General features: G+C 38.9%; 1 protein-coding gene and 1 long non-coding RNA gene across 11 annotated transcripts in view; both read right to left on the bottom strand.

The window, feature by feature from the left end:
• Positions 1–13,397, bottom strand: part of LOC306799014 — a 604,175-nt gene that overhangs the window by 435,721 nt on the left and 155,057 nt on the right. The gene's annotated exons all lie outside the window — the stretch shown is intronic.
• SULF1 (sulfatase 1) overlaps positions 1–13,397 on the bottom strand; it is a 135,854-nt gene that overhangs the window by 25,373 nt on the left and 97,084 nt on the right. For all 10 annotated transcript variants that reach the window (XM_079299502.1, XM_079299505.1, XM_079299507.1 and 7 more), the window contains 5 exons: positions 6,988–7,138; positions 5,806–5,981; positions 5,128–5,256; positions 4,809–4,865; positions 3,694–3,823 (listed from right to left, as the gene is read on the bottom strand). In XM_079299502.1, coding sequence (XP_079155628.1) covers positions 3,694–3,823; positions 4,809–4,865; positions 5,128–5,256; positions 5,806–5,981; positions 6,988–7,138 — 643 coding nt within the window. The remainder of the gene's footprint in view (positions 1–3,693; positions 3,824–4,808; positions 4,866–5,127; positions 5,257–5,805; positions 5,982–6,987; positions 7,139–13,397) is intronic.

Raw genomic sequence — 13,397 nt, 5'->3', positions numbered from 1 at the left:
GCCCACCAGCTCCTGCTCCCTTTGCCAGAGGAATGAGCCTGGCCTCTGCTTTGGGTGAGCACAGATCAACAGCTGGGGCAGGGCAGCAGCTGAAATCTGGTCTATATCCAAATATGACATGGGCAGGTGACCCATAACTCACTTACAAGTTCATAAAATTAACAGCACTTCCCAAGTTATGAAGTTGAGGAGGACGAAGAAAACATGAATTCCTCAAGGCCAGGTACTAAGCAAGAAAAAAATTAAGAGTATGTACTGGAAGGAACATCTGGAGGTCATTTAGTTCATCCTCCTCCTCAAAGCAGCAACATTATTAGGTTTGGATGTATCCTGGGGTGGACTTTCCACAGCCTCTTTGGGCTCCAGTTCTTACTTGTATTTATGGTAACACTTTTTTTCCATACATCTACTTAGAATTTCCCTTGCTGCAACTTGTCTCTTACTGATAGTGTTGCCTGGAAAGGCTGACCTGGAAGAGAGACTAGACAGGGCAAAAGGAATAAAATAGATATTTATTGAAAGCATACACCTTGGGCAGCGAAAGAGCTTGCCCAGGGCTACACCCAAATCAAATCCAAGATGGATCCTGATCATGAGTTTTTACACTTTTATAAGTTTTGGTTCATCTACATATTGGGGTCAATTGTCCAACCACAGCCCCAGGCTATGAAGTCACAGCCCCCTGGTTTGCCCCTTTGCCACTGTTTGTGCTTTTTGGTACCAGTTGTCCTTGATTCTCCAGCTGGGAAGGGATTGTTTTGTCTAACCACCGTGTGAATAGAACTTCCTAACACCCAACATGAAGTTTCAGAGTCACACACCAAGCAGCAGAGGTTCTGAAAAATATAAAAGCTAAAACCCAAGGCATCTATAGCCCTTTTGCTATGCACCTCCAAGACATACCTGGGTCTGTCTTTTCTCTAATTGGCCATTGGTTAATCAAAGGAAACAATTAGCTTCTTCCTTTGCCTTCTGTTCCCCCAGCTAAACAAACCTCTGCCCTTCTCAGTCCCTCCACCCCATCTCTGCTGTCCTTCCCTGGACTTGCTCCAGCACACCAAAGCCCTGCTCACAGAGATCCCAGCCTGGATGCAGCATTCCAGGTGCAGCCCCAGGCCCCAGGGAGAGGTGAGGACTCACTTCCCCTGACTGTCAGCAGCACTCTGGCTGATGCAGCTCAGCAGGAGCACTCCTCTCCTGGGCACAGGCTCACTGCTCACCCACATCAGGAGCTGCTGGAACACAACTCAGGAGCAAACACACCCACACACATCTTGATGAGATGTTCTCAGGAGGTGGGTGAATGCTTGGGAACTGCCCTCCCATAAAGGGGATTGTGAAAAAACAGCAAGGGGACAGTGAGCTACAACGTGATCTACAATGAAAGTGATGCAGTCTGTCAGTGGTGCTAGAAAATTTAAATACATTAAAAATAAGAGGGAAAGTATTTTATATTTATATTTTACAGATGTTTAGTATTTTCTCTTCACCTCCCTCCTCTCCTTCATTTTTTTGGGTTTATCTGTTTTCAGATACACATTGGACATTAAAAAAATAAGAAATTTGAAACTTTTAATTTAAAAATTATTATGCTAGGTTCCTTCATTTTCCTTTCTTTTAAAGACAAAATAAGCTGAAGCAAGCATTATCCTGAATACCACATCCTTGGAGATTTTGGAAATAGCAGATCTCAGGATCACACCTCATTTTAATACAGGAATTTTTTTTTTCTTTTTCAGCTTCCTTGTGTTCTCCTTTTCAAATAAACTACATATTGACTAGAGTAAATTCAAATTAAGAGCAAGCTTTTAACGGTGTATTAATTCCCCAAATGCATTTTCTTAGTTTCAGACATTTAGCTGCAGCTTCCCACAGACCAGTAATTTCACTACTTTAGAATCTGTCAGCAATCACTCATTCTGTGAAAGTAATTTTAATTTAACTGATGTTAGCTGTGACTGATTAGAGTAAACGTAGGAAGTATTATAAACCACCATAATTTAAATGAAGATTTTATTTCTATATATGCACCTATGTAATTGAAATCAAACATACAAATCTCAAAAGACAAAACAAAGTTAATTCATGCACAGCAATATTTTCTCTTTTCTAAGAGGTGCATGCAAAATGACTAGAGCAAATCTGCTGCAGGAACCTCATATAAAACTATGATGGCTCAGAAGTGTACCTTGGAACACATTTAGACTAAAGTACATTCATTTGACCTGCTCACTTTTTTTTTAAAGAACTTCTCAGCATGTCCTGCAGACACTTTCTTCACATTGCAATGCCTCACTGAAGTTGATATTAGTCCAGTGCTAAATTCACACCTCACCTATTCTATGCTGGTTTTCCTGTGAGCACCACAGGTAGTCACGGGTAGAGAAACTGGCCTTGTTTCCAGAGCATGAGGGTGAGTGGAGTGGGAGCAATGGGCCTGTGCTCCAAAGGCTGAACAGCCCAGAGGATGTTCCATCCCTCATGATGCTCTGCCTAACACAAGTTTTCCATAGGCACATTTAACTTCAGCATCCCTGCAGGAAGTGATTGGCATGTTGGAATTATCAGATGTTCAAATTTAAACTGTTTACAATGGCAGTGCTTGAACTCCTGGAAGGTTTGTTCTTGGGTGAGACTGTGATGTTGTGTACATCCCTTCAAAAGTGGCTGCAGCTAAGGAGGGTGTGAGATGTGAGAGGACCCACCAAGGAGGTGACAGCCAAGGCATGAATCCAGCCCAGTGTGTGGTTACTCAGGAACCACTGCAGCCTGCACTGCACAGGGAAAAGGGAAGGGGAAGAGGGAAGAGGGAAGAGGGAAGGGTGCCCCAGGGTGCTTGGAGATGGTTCAATGAGCAGGCACACAGCCCACTTACACATCTTCCCACTAAATCCATCTTCATATGTCACCATGGGTACAGCTTTAAGTCAGGATGGATTGAAGAGAATCTGGAGTCAGAATCACTTTCCTTAATTTAGCTCTCTTCCTGTGAGTGCACCACAGAGATGCAGGTGTAAGCACAGTAGTCAGGGGTGCAGTAATTTCTGGTTTTGTGAGCAGGCAAACAGAACTTTCTATCAGAGTCAGGCATTACACTGAAATCATTAAGACAGCAAGAAAAATGTAATGCTTGTGTATGGTTGTCACTGCCTGAATCATTACAGTGACCTGAAATAAGGAGAGTTTCTGCCAAGGGGACCCTTCTATTTAAAGTGTTTCAATAAAGGATGATGATTACTAAGTGTGCTGCTCAGTTGTTCATCCCAGCAAATAAAATCATGTATAACCTTAGACTAACCAGCTTACTTTGGTAATTCTGAACTAGCCCAGAGAGTACAAGCTTACACTGCTCAAAAAGATTCTCTCCCTTATTAGCAATTATCTCTGAACTATACTGCATATTTATCAATACACATGATCAAAGAAAAAGCAATCATTTCACATTATGTTTGAGCACAGGAGTTTTACAATAAGCTCTGTACTAAGACAGCAGATGAAGGACCAGGTCTTCAACACCTTAAATTGGACAACTGCTTAGAGAAAATTGTCTGGTTTTCTTTTGCTCTGAAAATTTAACAACAGTGATCTTTTAGCTACCTTCCAAAAGCCATATTCTTCAAATTCTTTTGACCCAGAGTGTAAAATGCCTATTTCCCTGTGACACCTAGAAAACTGCAGTTACTTGTGGCTTACCTGTCCTGGTTGTTCACAGGCTGTCTGGTATCTTGCTTGTTGGCATAACTCTTTTACTCTCTCATACTTTGGTAGCTGATTAGACTGCTGAGTGTTTTTGTTGGGTTCCTCCTTCTTGCGTAGAAATTTGCTTATTAAAAAAATAAAGTGGAAAGTTTTAGATACACTGTTGTAAGCCCTAAGGATAAATGTAACTTGAATAACAAAGCTACTTGAAGGTTTAATGTCTTCTCAGGGGAAAAAAGTCCCCACATTTCTGTAACTGACTTTTGATGTAGGTCATATACTAAAAAAAAAGGCTCAGATGACTGGCTGAAAATTGCCAGAAGATAAATAAGTGCTGCTAAAATATGTCTAACTGATACAGTTCAGCACCATTCATACATAAATGTAGGTTCTTTCACAAAGCAAAACTCTTTGAAGCAATACTTTCTTGGCTGGAAAACAGCTGAAGACACAACAGCACTTTCATACTCAGCACAAGCTTGGCTCTATCTTACATATTATGATGTGTCTTTTATGCACTGCTTTGTAATGCATCAGACAAGGTTTTCATAATCTTTAAAGTCATAAAGCACCAAAAGGAAATTGCTGCAAAACTTTTACTCAGAGAAAATTTTCACGGCAACAACTGGCAAGGTAAGAGGGTACAAGGAGTTATCAGCAAAGAGAGGAGCAGTTAAACACATGAATCTCTATTACACATAAGTCTTAGCTCGAACAAAAATGAAGAATGCTTCTAATACGTGATGGAAAATACAAAATCAGGTGAGAAGAGGATTCTACACAGCTGGATTTGAAACAGAGATTTGGGAAGAAAATTATTCAGATAATGACAAAACTAGGCACAAGCACAGTGTTAGGGAAAGAGGCTAGGAGAATCACCAGAAAAGCATGCTTTCAAATTTCTCCAGAGAAAGGGACTTGGGAGCACAGTAGATTGCAAAGACAGTGGTGGGAAAGTAGGAAAAAAGTCATGCCTGTCAGTTTGCTTGCAAAATTTACTGCTTCTCTGACCATAAAAAAGAAGAGGAGGAAGTAGAAAGGAAAGCATTCAAAAGGGAGTGTTTCCAGCAGGCAGGCTCTCCCAAAACTCTCTCACCCCTCATAATTACCCTCTTTCCACTAGAAATGTGTCACGCCAAATTTTGGTCTTCTTGTTTGTTCGAAACCTGAAAACAAAATAATGACATTTACTGCTGGCACTGAAGTATACCACTGAAAGTGTTAACAAATTATTTTTGCAAAAAACAACTCTCCACTTATATAAACGTGCAACTTTATAGATCTACTACTTAAGAGACTCTTGAAATGGGAAAGCTGTGGTTGTTGCCATGACACAGCTCATTTTCACAGAATCTGTTTTTCCATTCAGCTGTTGATTTACTAAGGTGTTTGCTTCTGAACTGGCTAAAAAAGGATCTTGGGACCCACCTGTTTCCTGGTCTCTCCAAGTCCAGAAGCTTTAGGACAGATTTGCCATCCATATCTGGAGGTGTGTCAAGGCCTGCTATATCCAGAATTGTTGGAGCAAGATCAATATTCAGAACTATCTGAGGCACTCTGCAAATCAACAGGAAAGGTCATAGTTGCCACGTGTTCAATGTGTAAGCCTTCACATTCTCTTGGAAATAGAATGATAATTAATGCTTATCAGGGCTTTGAAGATGTAAAACACTACAGAAATGCTAAGTTTAGCAAACCCTCTTTGAAGTCTGCAACTCAGAACGATAGGGCAGTACTGCAGACTGACATCACAAAGAAAAAAGTTAAGCACAATGAAACAAGGAGGTGCAGCAGCAACACTGCTCTTATCTCATTGACAATGAGGGCATGATGTAAATGACAGAGTGAGCAGTAAAGATGAGCACACGGTTTTTAAAAGCAAAAGCCAAGTCTAACCCTACAGGACAGTGCATTACACAGTTTTCTCATCTGCATTATAACATTCATTATATGCAAAGTGAAAGAACTGCCTCTTTATGAGACTCATTGCTCTGCAATAATAGGGCATCCTTTATGAAATGAAACTAGACAGAGTGATAATTACATGCTCTCAGAAACATTTTACATTAGGCTCAACAGCTGTGCTAGAGACAGAAGGGAACGTACACTGATCCCGGCTCCACACTTGGACCACGAATAAAGAAAGGAACTCGAATATCAAAGTCATATGGCATTGACTTCCCCTTGACCAGTCCGAACTGCCCAATATGGTATCCGTGGTCAGCAGTGTAAATAATGTAGGTATTCTCCAGTTCTCCCATCTCTGCAAGCATTTGGTGTAACTGCAACCCAGCACAGAAAGAACTCCGAGTTAAGTGCAGCAAAACATGTTTTGTGCAGAATCATGTGTAACCATAATTTATAACCCTTAAATATACAGGACCAAACATGGCAACAATGACATTGTTGACACAGATTCTGGGGACTGGCATTTGTACATCATGCCTTCACCATGCTTTAAAAAAATCAACATACCAGTTCAATTTCACACTTGACAGAGGAGACAATTAAACAGCTCCAGAGAATTAGAATAGAAAAAATGTGGTAATGATGGGGTAGTTGCCTTAGTATGTCCAAAATTCATTGTGTACTCAAAGACAGCTTGTGAAAAAAAGTCTGCTACAGCTTTAGGGGATAAGGTACTCAGATTTGATTTACTGTACTAGTCTACAACTTTCTCATTCTTTACAGTTGTGGGCTTGGGAAAAAGCTGTAAATTTTTATTAAAGTTTAAAGAAATCTCTCTTGGGGAAGATCTTTGGTCATGGTACTTGATTTTGGAACAAAAAGTCATACAAAGTAAACCTAATAGTTCATGTATCATGTTACCTATAATTAGCAGTGCACTGCATTGCCTAACTTTTGCAAACACTTGTAGACTGACACCTGAGTTGCTGTGATTTGCCAGTTCCCAGATTTCAACTGAAGGACAAACTGTGAAGGGAATGTGTGAAATGAATAGAAGTTGTCATGTGTGCACCTGTGTCTATCCATGTGTACACACAGGTGATGCATCTTCTGTGAATACCGGGCTTTACACTAGACCCAGTGACTTTTCCCTTTAAAAAAGCACACAATTTTTTAGACCCAGCAATTGAAAGAAGAAAGCCAGGAGCTTGGCCTCATGTTGCAAAGAACCAGAATTCAACTCCACTGAGAAAAAGCAGAGTAATTCCTCACAGCTCAATGACTTTCCCCAGAATGTGGTTGGTGAAGACAAAGAATTAATTAATTTAATTTTTGTTACTGACTAATAAGACTGTATTGAGAGCAGTTTCTTGCACTCACTCTTTCCATGGAGTCATCAACTGACATCAGGGTCTGAAGCCTCTTGCGCTGCAAGACGTTGGTGAACTCCATGTGGATTGGCAGCATGGGCCCCGTGTACTGCATAATCCAGTGCTTGTCCATGTTTGGGGCATAGTTATAGCTGGGAGTGCTGCAGGAGAAGAACAGAGCTGAAAAGCTGTGCAGCATGGCAGACATCAGAGGGAGGTGGGGACTCCTCCAACACAGAAACAGCCAACAAATTGTTAAATCACAAATTCCATGTGGTATCTGACAAATATCAACAAACATCACTTCAATGGCTTCCAAGATCCATTGGGTCATGTATCACCTCCTAAAAATACATTAACCACTTGCTTTCCAAGCTTTCTTTCAGACTCAAAGATCATTAGGAGCTCCATGTTAATATTTGGGATTTGCCAAAATCTTTTTCCCAAACAAACCTTTAAAAAGGCTTATCTGAGTTATACATTCCGTATAGATAAGAAAAATTAAGGAATTCAGAGATCAAAAAATGATTGTTACTTAATATATATTGTCCTGATAGTTCCAGTAGAGAAATTACCTTTAAATAAAAGCCAAAGAAAAGTATTTTCCATTGGGATAAAGAAATTTAGTAGTCAGTAAAAGAACATCACCAGTGTTACAGTTACTTCTACACTAAATACTGTTGAGGTGTTATTTTCAATGTGACTGTAAAGCACAGTGCATTACAAACATAAAATGAACTGTGACAACAAAATTGAGCTAACACTGCTGTTGATACTAGTACCAAGAAGAAGTATGGGATAGGGCCCTATTTAAAACAAAGAATGACGCCTTAGGAGTTTGCACAAACATCAAAAGAAATATTAGAGAGCAGTGTTCTATCCAAAGCCAGTGTATTTTTGAAAGATATCCTATAAGAAACAAGAATATTTTCCCAGAGATATCACCTTGGGAGAAAATGTGTGGCAAAAAATGTGTCAGGAAAATGTTTTCTACAGAGAAACATGTTACAAAAGCTCTCCATCAGTCTTGTTTTTATGTCTAGAATACATGACAACTACAAGGTGAAAAGAAACCAAGCAAAATCCATGTCCCATGATGGTTTCACCTATCTATGTGCAGTTTCCTTCTCTAAAAAGAAGAAATCTAGGCTTTGTCATTTTTATTAAGTTCTTTGGGTTTTATTTTCCCCCTGTTTCTAGTACACTGAAGTCCATGATACATGAATAGCAGCATTACATTTGAAAATTAAACATAGAGAGAAAGTGAAGAAAATATTGTTGGGTGATTAAATTAATTTGATTTGTTTTATTCTCTTTTCAGTTTCCAATGAAAATGCAATTCAATATTAATTTACTGTTTGGGTACTGAAAATTATAACGTGTGTTAACAAAAGGTATATTTTTCCTGCCAAAATATGTATGTGTAGTTGTCTTTTCTTAAAATGAACAACATCAAAATACTGTATAACTTAGAGTCATACCTTTGACCAGTCCTTCACTTTGATTTCATTTTTCTTTACATGGTTGTATGATCCCAGAATGGTGGAAGTAGTTGATTTTTATATCAGATACCATACATATAACCCTTAACTACATACTCTGAGGATAAAAATCAGCTGAAAGGATAATGTAGGTAACTGATAGTCAACTTCAATAAATTAGTCGAGTTCACATTTTAACTGGAGAGCATTATTTGAGAAGTTAGGTAGAATTTGAGAAGTATGCCTTTAATACACACAGCAAGTTTTGATTAACCTACTTAATCATTAGTCTCAAGGGAAAAGAGAAGTGGTGCAACAGTATTACAGGACTTTGATAGAGATTAAGAAGTATGAAGAGGTTAGCTCCCTACTGAGCATAGACAAGCATAAACTAGAATTCCTTTTCTGTTGAAAGATCTTTTATTTCATGTTGAAAAGCCAAAGTTTTTGTAGTTTCCCATGGCTGAAGTCTGATTTTCAGAATGAATACTGTCATAATATTAATAAGATTTATCCCAGGGGCACAGCCCTCTGTGTCACTGGCTAGCCAGCAGTCCTAGCAGAGGGAGACCCTTGAAGAAGCAAGTCTTAGCAATTTTGTCACCTACCACTTATCAGACAGAAAAGAAGGATACTTTCAGTGCAAATTTTTCTCTGTTTCCTTGGAAGTTTGTCAGACAAGAGGTTTTCCCATGAAAGCGCTCATTTTTGATTAATCAGCGTTTCCCAGTAAAACCCTGTTTTTGTTTCAGAGGGATCCTGAGTGCCCCAGCCCCAGAGGGATGAGGTGGCTGTGAGCTGTGCTCAGCCAGCAGCGTGGTGACAGCCTGCTGCTGTGCCAGGAAGGAGAGCCAGCTGCTGAAGCAGGATCAGGTCTTGTGTTCCCAGGCTATTGTGAGCAGCCTCCTCCACATAATGGATAGTCTTAAAAAGCAGCACTCAAGGGTTTAGCAGGGCAGTTAAAACCTTTCACAGACACTTTCCAAATGCATTTTGAATTTTCTGGGTGAGAAATGCAGCAAGCAGAGAGGGAGCAGAGTTTTCCTCCCAGACAGTTCAAGGAACAGGAACCTTCTGTGAAATATCCAGTGTCACTGGCTGATGGATAAATGTGAAACAGGGGTCCACAAAGTCGGAGAAAGAGTACTAAGGAAGAGACAGAAAGGAATTCCAAAACCCTGCAGCTTGTATATGCTCTCTGAGTACCCCTGTTTGTTGGGCCTTTCAGAAATCCACCAGAATGGCACTGGTTGCCAGGCACAAGGTCTGACACTGCCCTCAAATCTATCTATCTTTTTTATTTTTATTTTATTTTTTTAATGTAAATATAACCAACCAAACAACTAACCAACCTGCATCTGCAGATGTAAATCTTAGGGAGAATATTTCTGACTTCTGAAAACTTTTCCATGTAGACAGACCTCTTCCTGATCACTGCTAATTTTTTATCACAACATTTTTTCTTTAAGCTGCTGGAGATATCAGTTAAATGTTCAGCTGTTATAAGTCCTTGAAAGTCATTATGGCATGGTCTGTCACTGTTTCTATTCTCCCATTTTGGGGACCAATTTGCAAGTACTGCTGTAAAGTAACATTGATATCTACATTTCCTTGATTCCTCTTTGCCCTGGGGGTTTGAAGATGTGTGCCATGTGTTCCATGCCTCCTCTCAGTCATGGAATCCACCTTGTGTTGAGTATATTTGTTGATCCATGGTCAGCAGACAGTGTCAGGTATCCCAATATTTTCAGGTTGTCCATGGGCTCCAAGTCTGGCAAGTTGCTACTGTAGTTCTTGTTCATTCTTGTAAAATACACTAACTTGGGCAAATCAGATTGCTCTGTTGTTAACTTCTATTTGTCCAGCACATGCTGTGATGAACTTAATACAGACACCACTTGGCACTCCCTAACAGATTTGTTCTAGCACTAGAAGATAACAGATCATTAAAATTTTGAATTGATACCCTCAGTTACACTAACAAAAAAATTCCAAATACTTAAAAATTCCAAATACTTAACAATAACAAATGCTGAGCATAGGCACTTTCCTATAAATGCATACTCATGATGAGAACATTTCATCTAGAGATTTTGTAATCAGTCACCAATGTGAATATGTTTACTGAGAAATTTACAGTGATAATCAAGTGATCTATAAACTATGGAAGGAATACATATATTTGTAAGCACTGGTGCATTTTTAAAGAAAAATTTTCCAGAAAATCTACAGTTTTTTTGTCTGTAAAGATCAGTTCATATAGATACTAATATTGAGAGAAAAGGAGTAGCATTAGCAGTCACTGATGTAATCAAAAGGCCTCAGTAACTCTTTCTGACAACATATTTACTATAATCATATATTTAAATTTTAACTTCAAAATTAAGAATTCATATTATTTGGCACTTAGGGTACTACAAATAAATTAGGTAAGAAGCAATAAAAATACCCAACAACCCAAAAAATGCATGCTTGTGCTTGAGGATCTATTAAAATGGGGTCCCCAAACAAATAATTTAGAAATTAATTTCACCAGCTTCTACTAGTAACTGAACTGAATTGCCACATTCAATGAAATAAATAAAATACAGACTTTTTGCAAAACATTATTACAAAAATGCATTTTACAGTTAAGAAAGGATTGGGAGAGTACAGCATGTTTTAAGAGCTTCAAGAATTTAGTACAACTTTAAATTAACATTTGGTTTCTAAAAACTTAATCTAAATATATGTATGTTTCTAGCAGATGGGATAATGCAGAGAGAAACGAGTATGTTTCCAAACATTTGTTCAATTGCTCATAGTAAAAATCTGTGTTTGCCCCTATTTACAACCTCTTAATTCCCTCCTGTTTCTGTTAAACAAAAGAAATCATGTTCACAGAAATACTGCCTAAAAATACTGGGTTTGAATAATTCCATAAGGTTCTCATGGGGTTTTATCCCAAAAGTGTTTGGCTAATCTTCTGTTTGAATTGGGAGTCCTCCAGTTAGTGAAAATAATACAGTACTTAGATGCCCCAAGAACATTTTCATTTCATAAAAAATAAAAGTCAACAACATTTAAAAATAATACCTCTGGTAAAACTGATTGAGAAAAATGAATAGTTTCTGTACAGAATTAGCACCTCTATTATTCTTTGAAATATGATTAGCAAACACAGCATAAGTGGTCATGTTTCCTCAAGTGAAAATAAACAAAGGAAGCAAATTCTTTGTTTCCAGGGAAAGTAGACTTCCAGGTCTAGACACTGTTCTTGGAAAGCAGGAAGCCTGGGTTCTGGGCAAAATTAAAAGTAAAAAAAACCATCACAACAAGTGGCCATGGTCAGTATTAACGTGAAATCGAATTTTACCACTCTGGGTCTTCTTTTGCTGCCTTTTAAAAGGGGAATGATTTAAATCCAGTGATATTTTTAGATCTGGGTATGTGGGATATAGAAGTTTCACTCCTGAAGTGTAACACAACTGCTATATTTTAGAATAAAGAAGTTAAACAGTTGTTGCCTGTTGATTATTAAACCTTTTTCATTTAGGGAATGTTATTTGTTGCTGCTGCAGAAGTTAATTGTGCAACTAGAATATTACTTACATTTCTATTTCATACCATTTCTTCTTGTCTTGTTTAAAATCACACTCCAAATGATGCATGTGATGATGTTGACCATTTATCTCTGAGTGCCTTGGGCCAGCAGTGACTCCACACACTGACATGTGGAGATTTATTACTGGTGCCAGTGCCTGATCCCACTCGGATGGCCCCGTGTCCACGTTACAAGAAGCCCCATTGTTACTGACAGATGTCTGAGACTCAGCCTCAGTGATTCCAGATGCAGCCACCTTACAGCCCAAACTCTCACTGAGGGCTGCTCTGGGGATCCAGAGCTGCAACTTCCCTTTTGATGCTTTACTGCTGCAGGCATTCCCTACCAACACACCTGGTATATCAGCACCTTTCACATGATCTTTAAACTTCTATAATATAAAATATAACTTCTGCCTTTCATATCACCAACTTTTCTTAGCTTGTGAAGGCTTCTGATCTATTCCAAGATAGATCAGATTCCATTTCTATCTGCTCCTCCTAATGTTTCCAGCTTGGCAATGGGACTGCTTCCAGGTAGTCATAAAATCTGGCTGTGAGTCCTCCTGCCAGCCCAAGTATTTTAACTCAGCACAGCCAGCAGTGTTTCAGATTTCCATTTTTTGCATTCTTCAGTAAACCTGCCTCCTGCAGATTTTTGCTTCTAATGTTTGCTTACCTCACAGCTTATAAACAGCTTAGGTCTGATTCACAGTTCCCCTAAGATTGGTTCACACTGGAAGGTAAAGTGCCAGAGGCCCTGAGCATAACAGATAATTCAGGCTTTCATCAGAGCATCCTTTGAGTCAGAGCTTTCCTGCTCAGCTGATGAAACAAGATTGTCCTGTAACAGAACTTCATATTTAACAACAGTGTTTCCAAAGGTCTAACAACCCTGCTCTCTAAGAGATGATGTTCATTACCACAGCAAAAATCTGTGTATTGCTTTCATCTAGTACATCTTCTCTCTTAGTCCCATTTTATTTCACAGAAATAATGTCTGTGGATAGTTAGAGTACATGCATTAGTATGATTTATTTTCAGAAAATATATCACTCATTATGGTGATAGCAGCCAGGATAAACCTTCAGAAATTTTTTTAGATGTCAGAAACAGGACATAGTTTATGTAGAGGAGAAGTGGGCAAGTGGGAGGGAAGAATGGATGCTTATAAACAATAAAGAGTCTGCTGTTTCCAGTATGATATAGTTTGTGTATTTCATTTTAAACCGGAGTTAATAAGAATTAACAGGAATCTCTTAATAAGTAAACTGTACACATCATTACTGTTCCTGTCTTTGTAAGACTTTACATGCCACTCCAGAGCCTGTTTGTGCTGAGGAGGGCAGGACTGTAA

Source organism: Erithacus rubecula, assembly GCF_903797595.1.
Source record: "Erithacus rubecula genome assembly, chromosome: 3".
Lineage (NCBI taxonomy): Eukaryota > Metazoa > Chordata > Aves > Passeriformes > Muscicapidae > Erithacus > Erithacus rubecula.
Note: the sequence above shows the minus strand (reverse complement) of the source record. Positions and strands in the feature narration are given on the sequence as shown.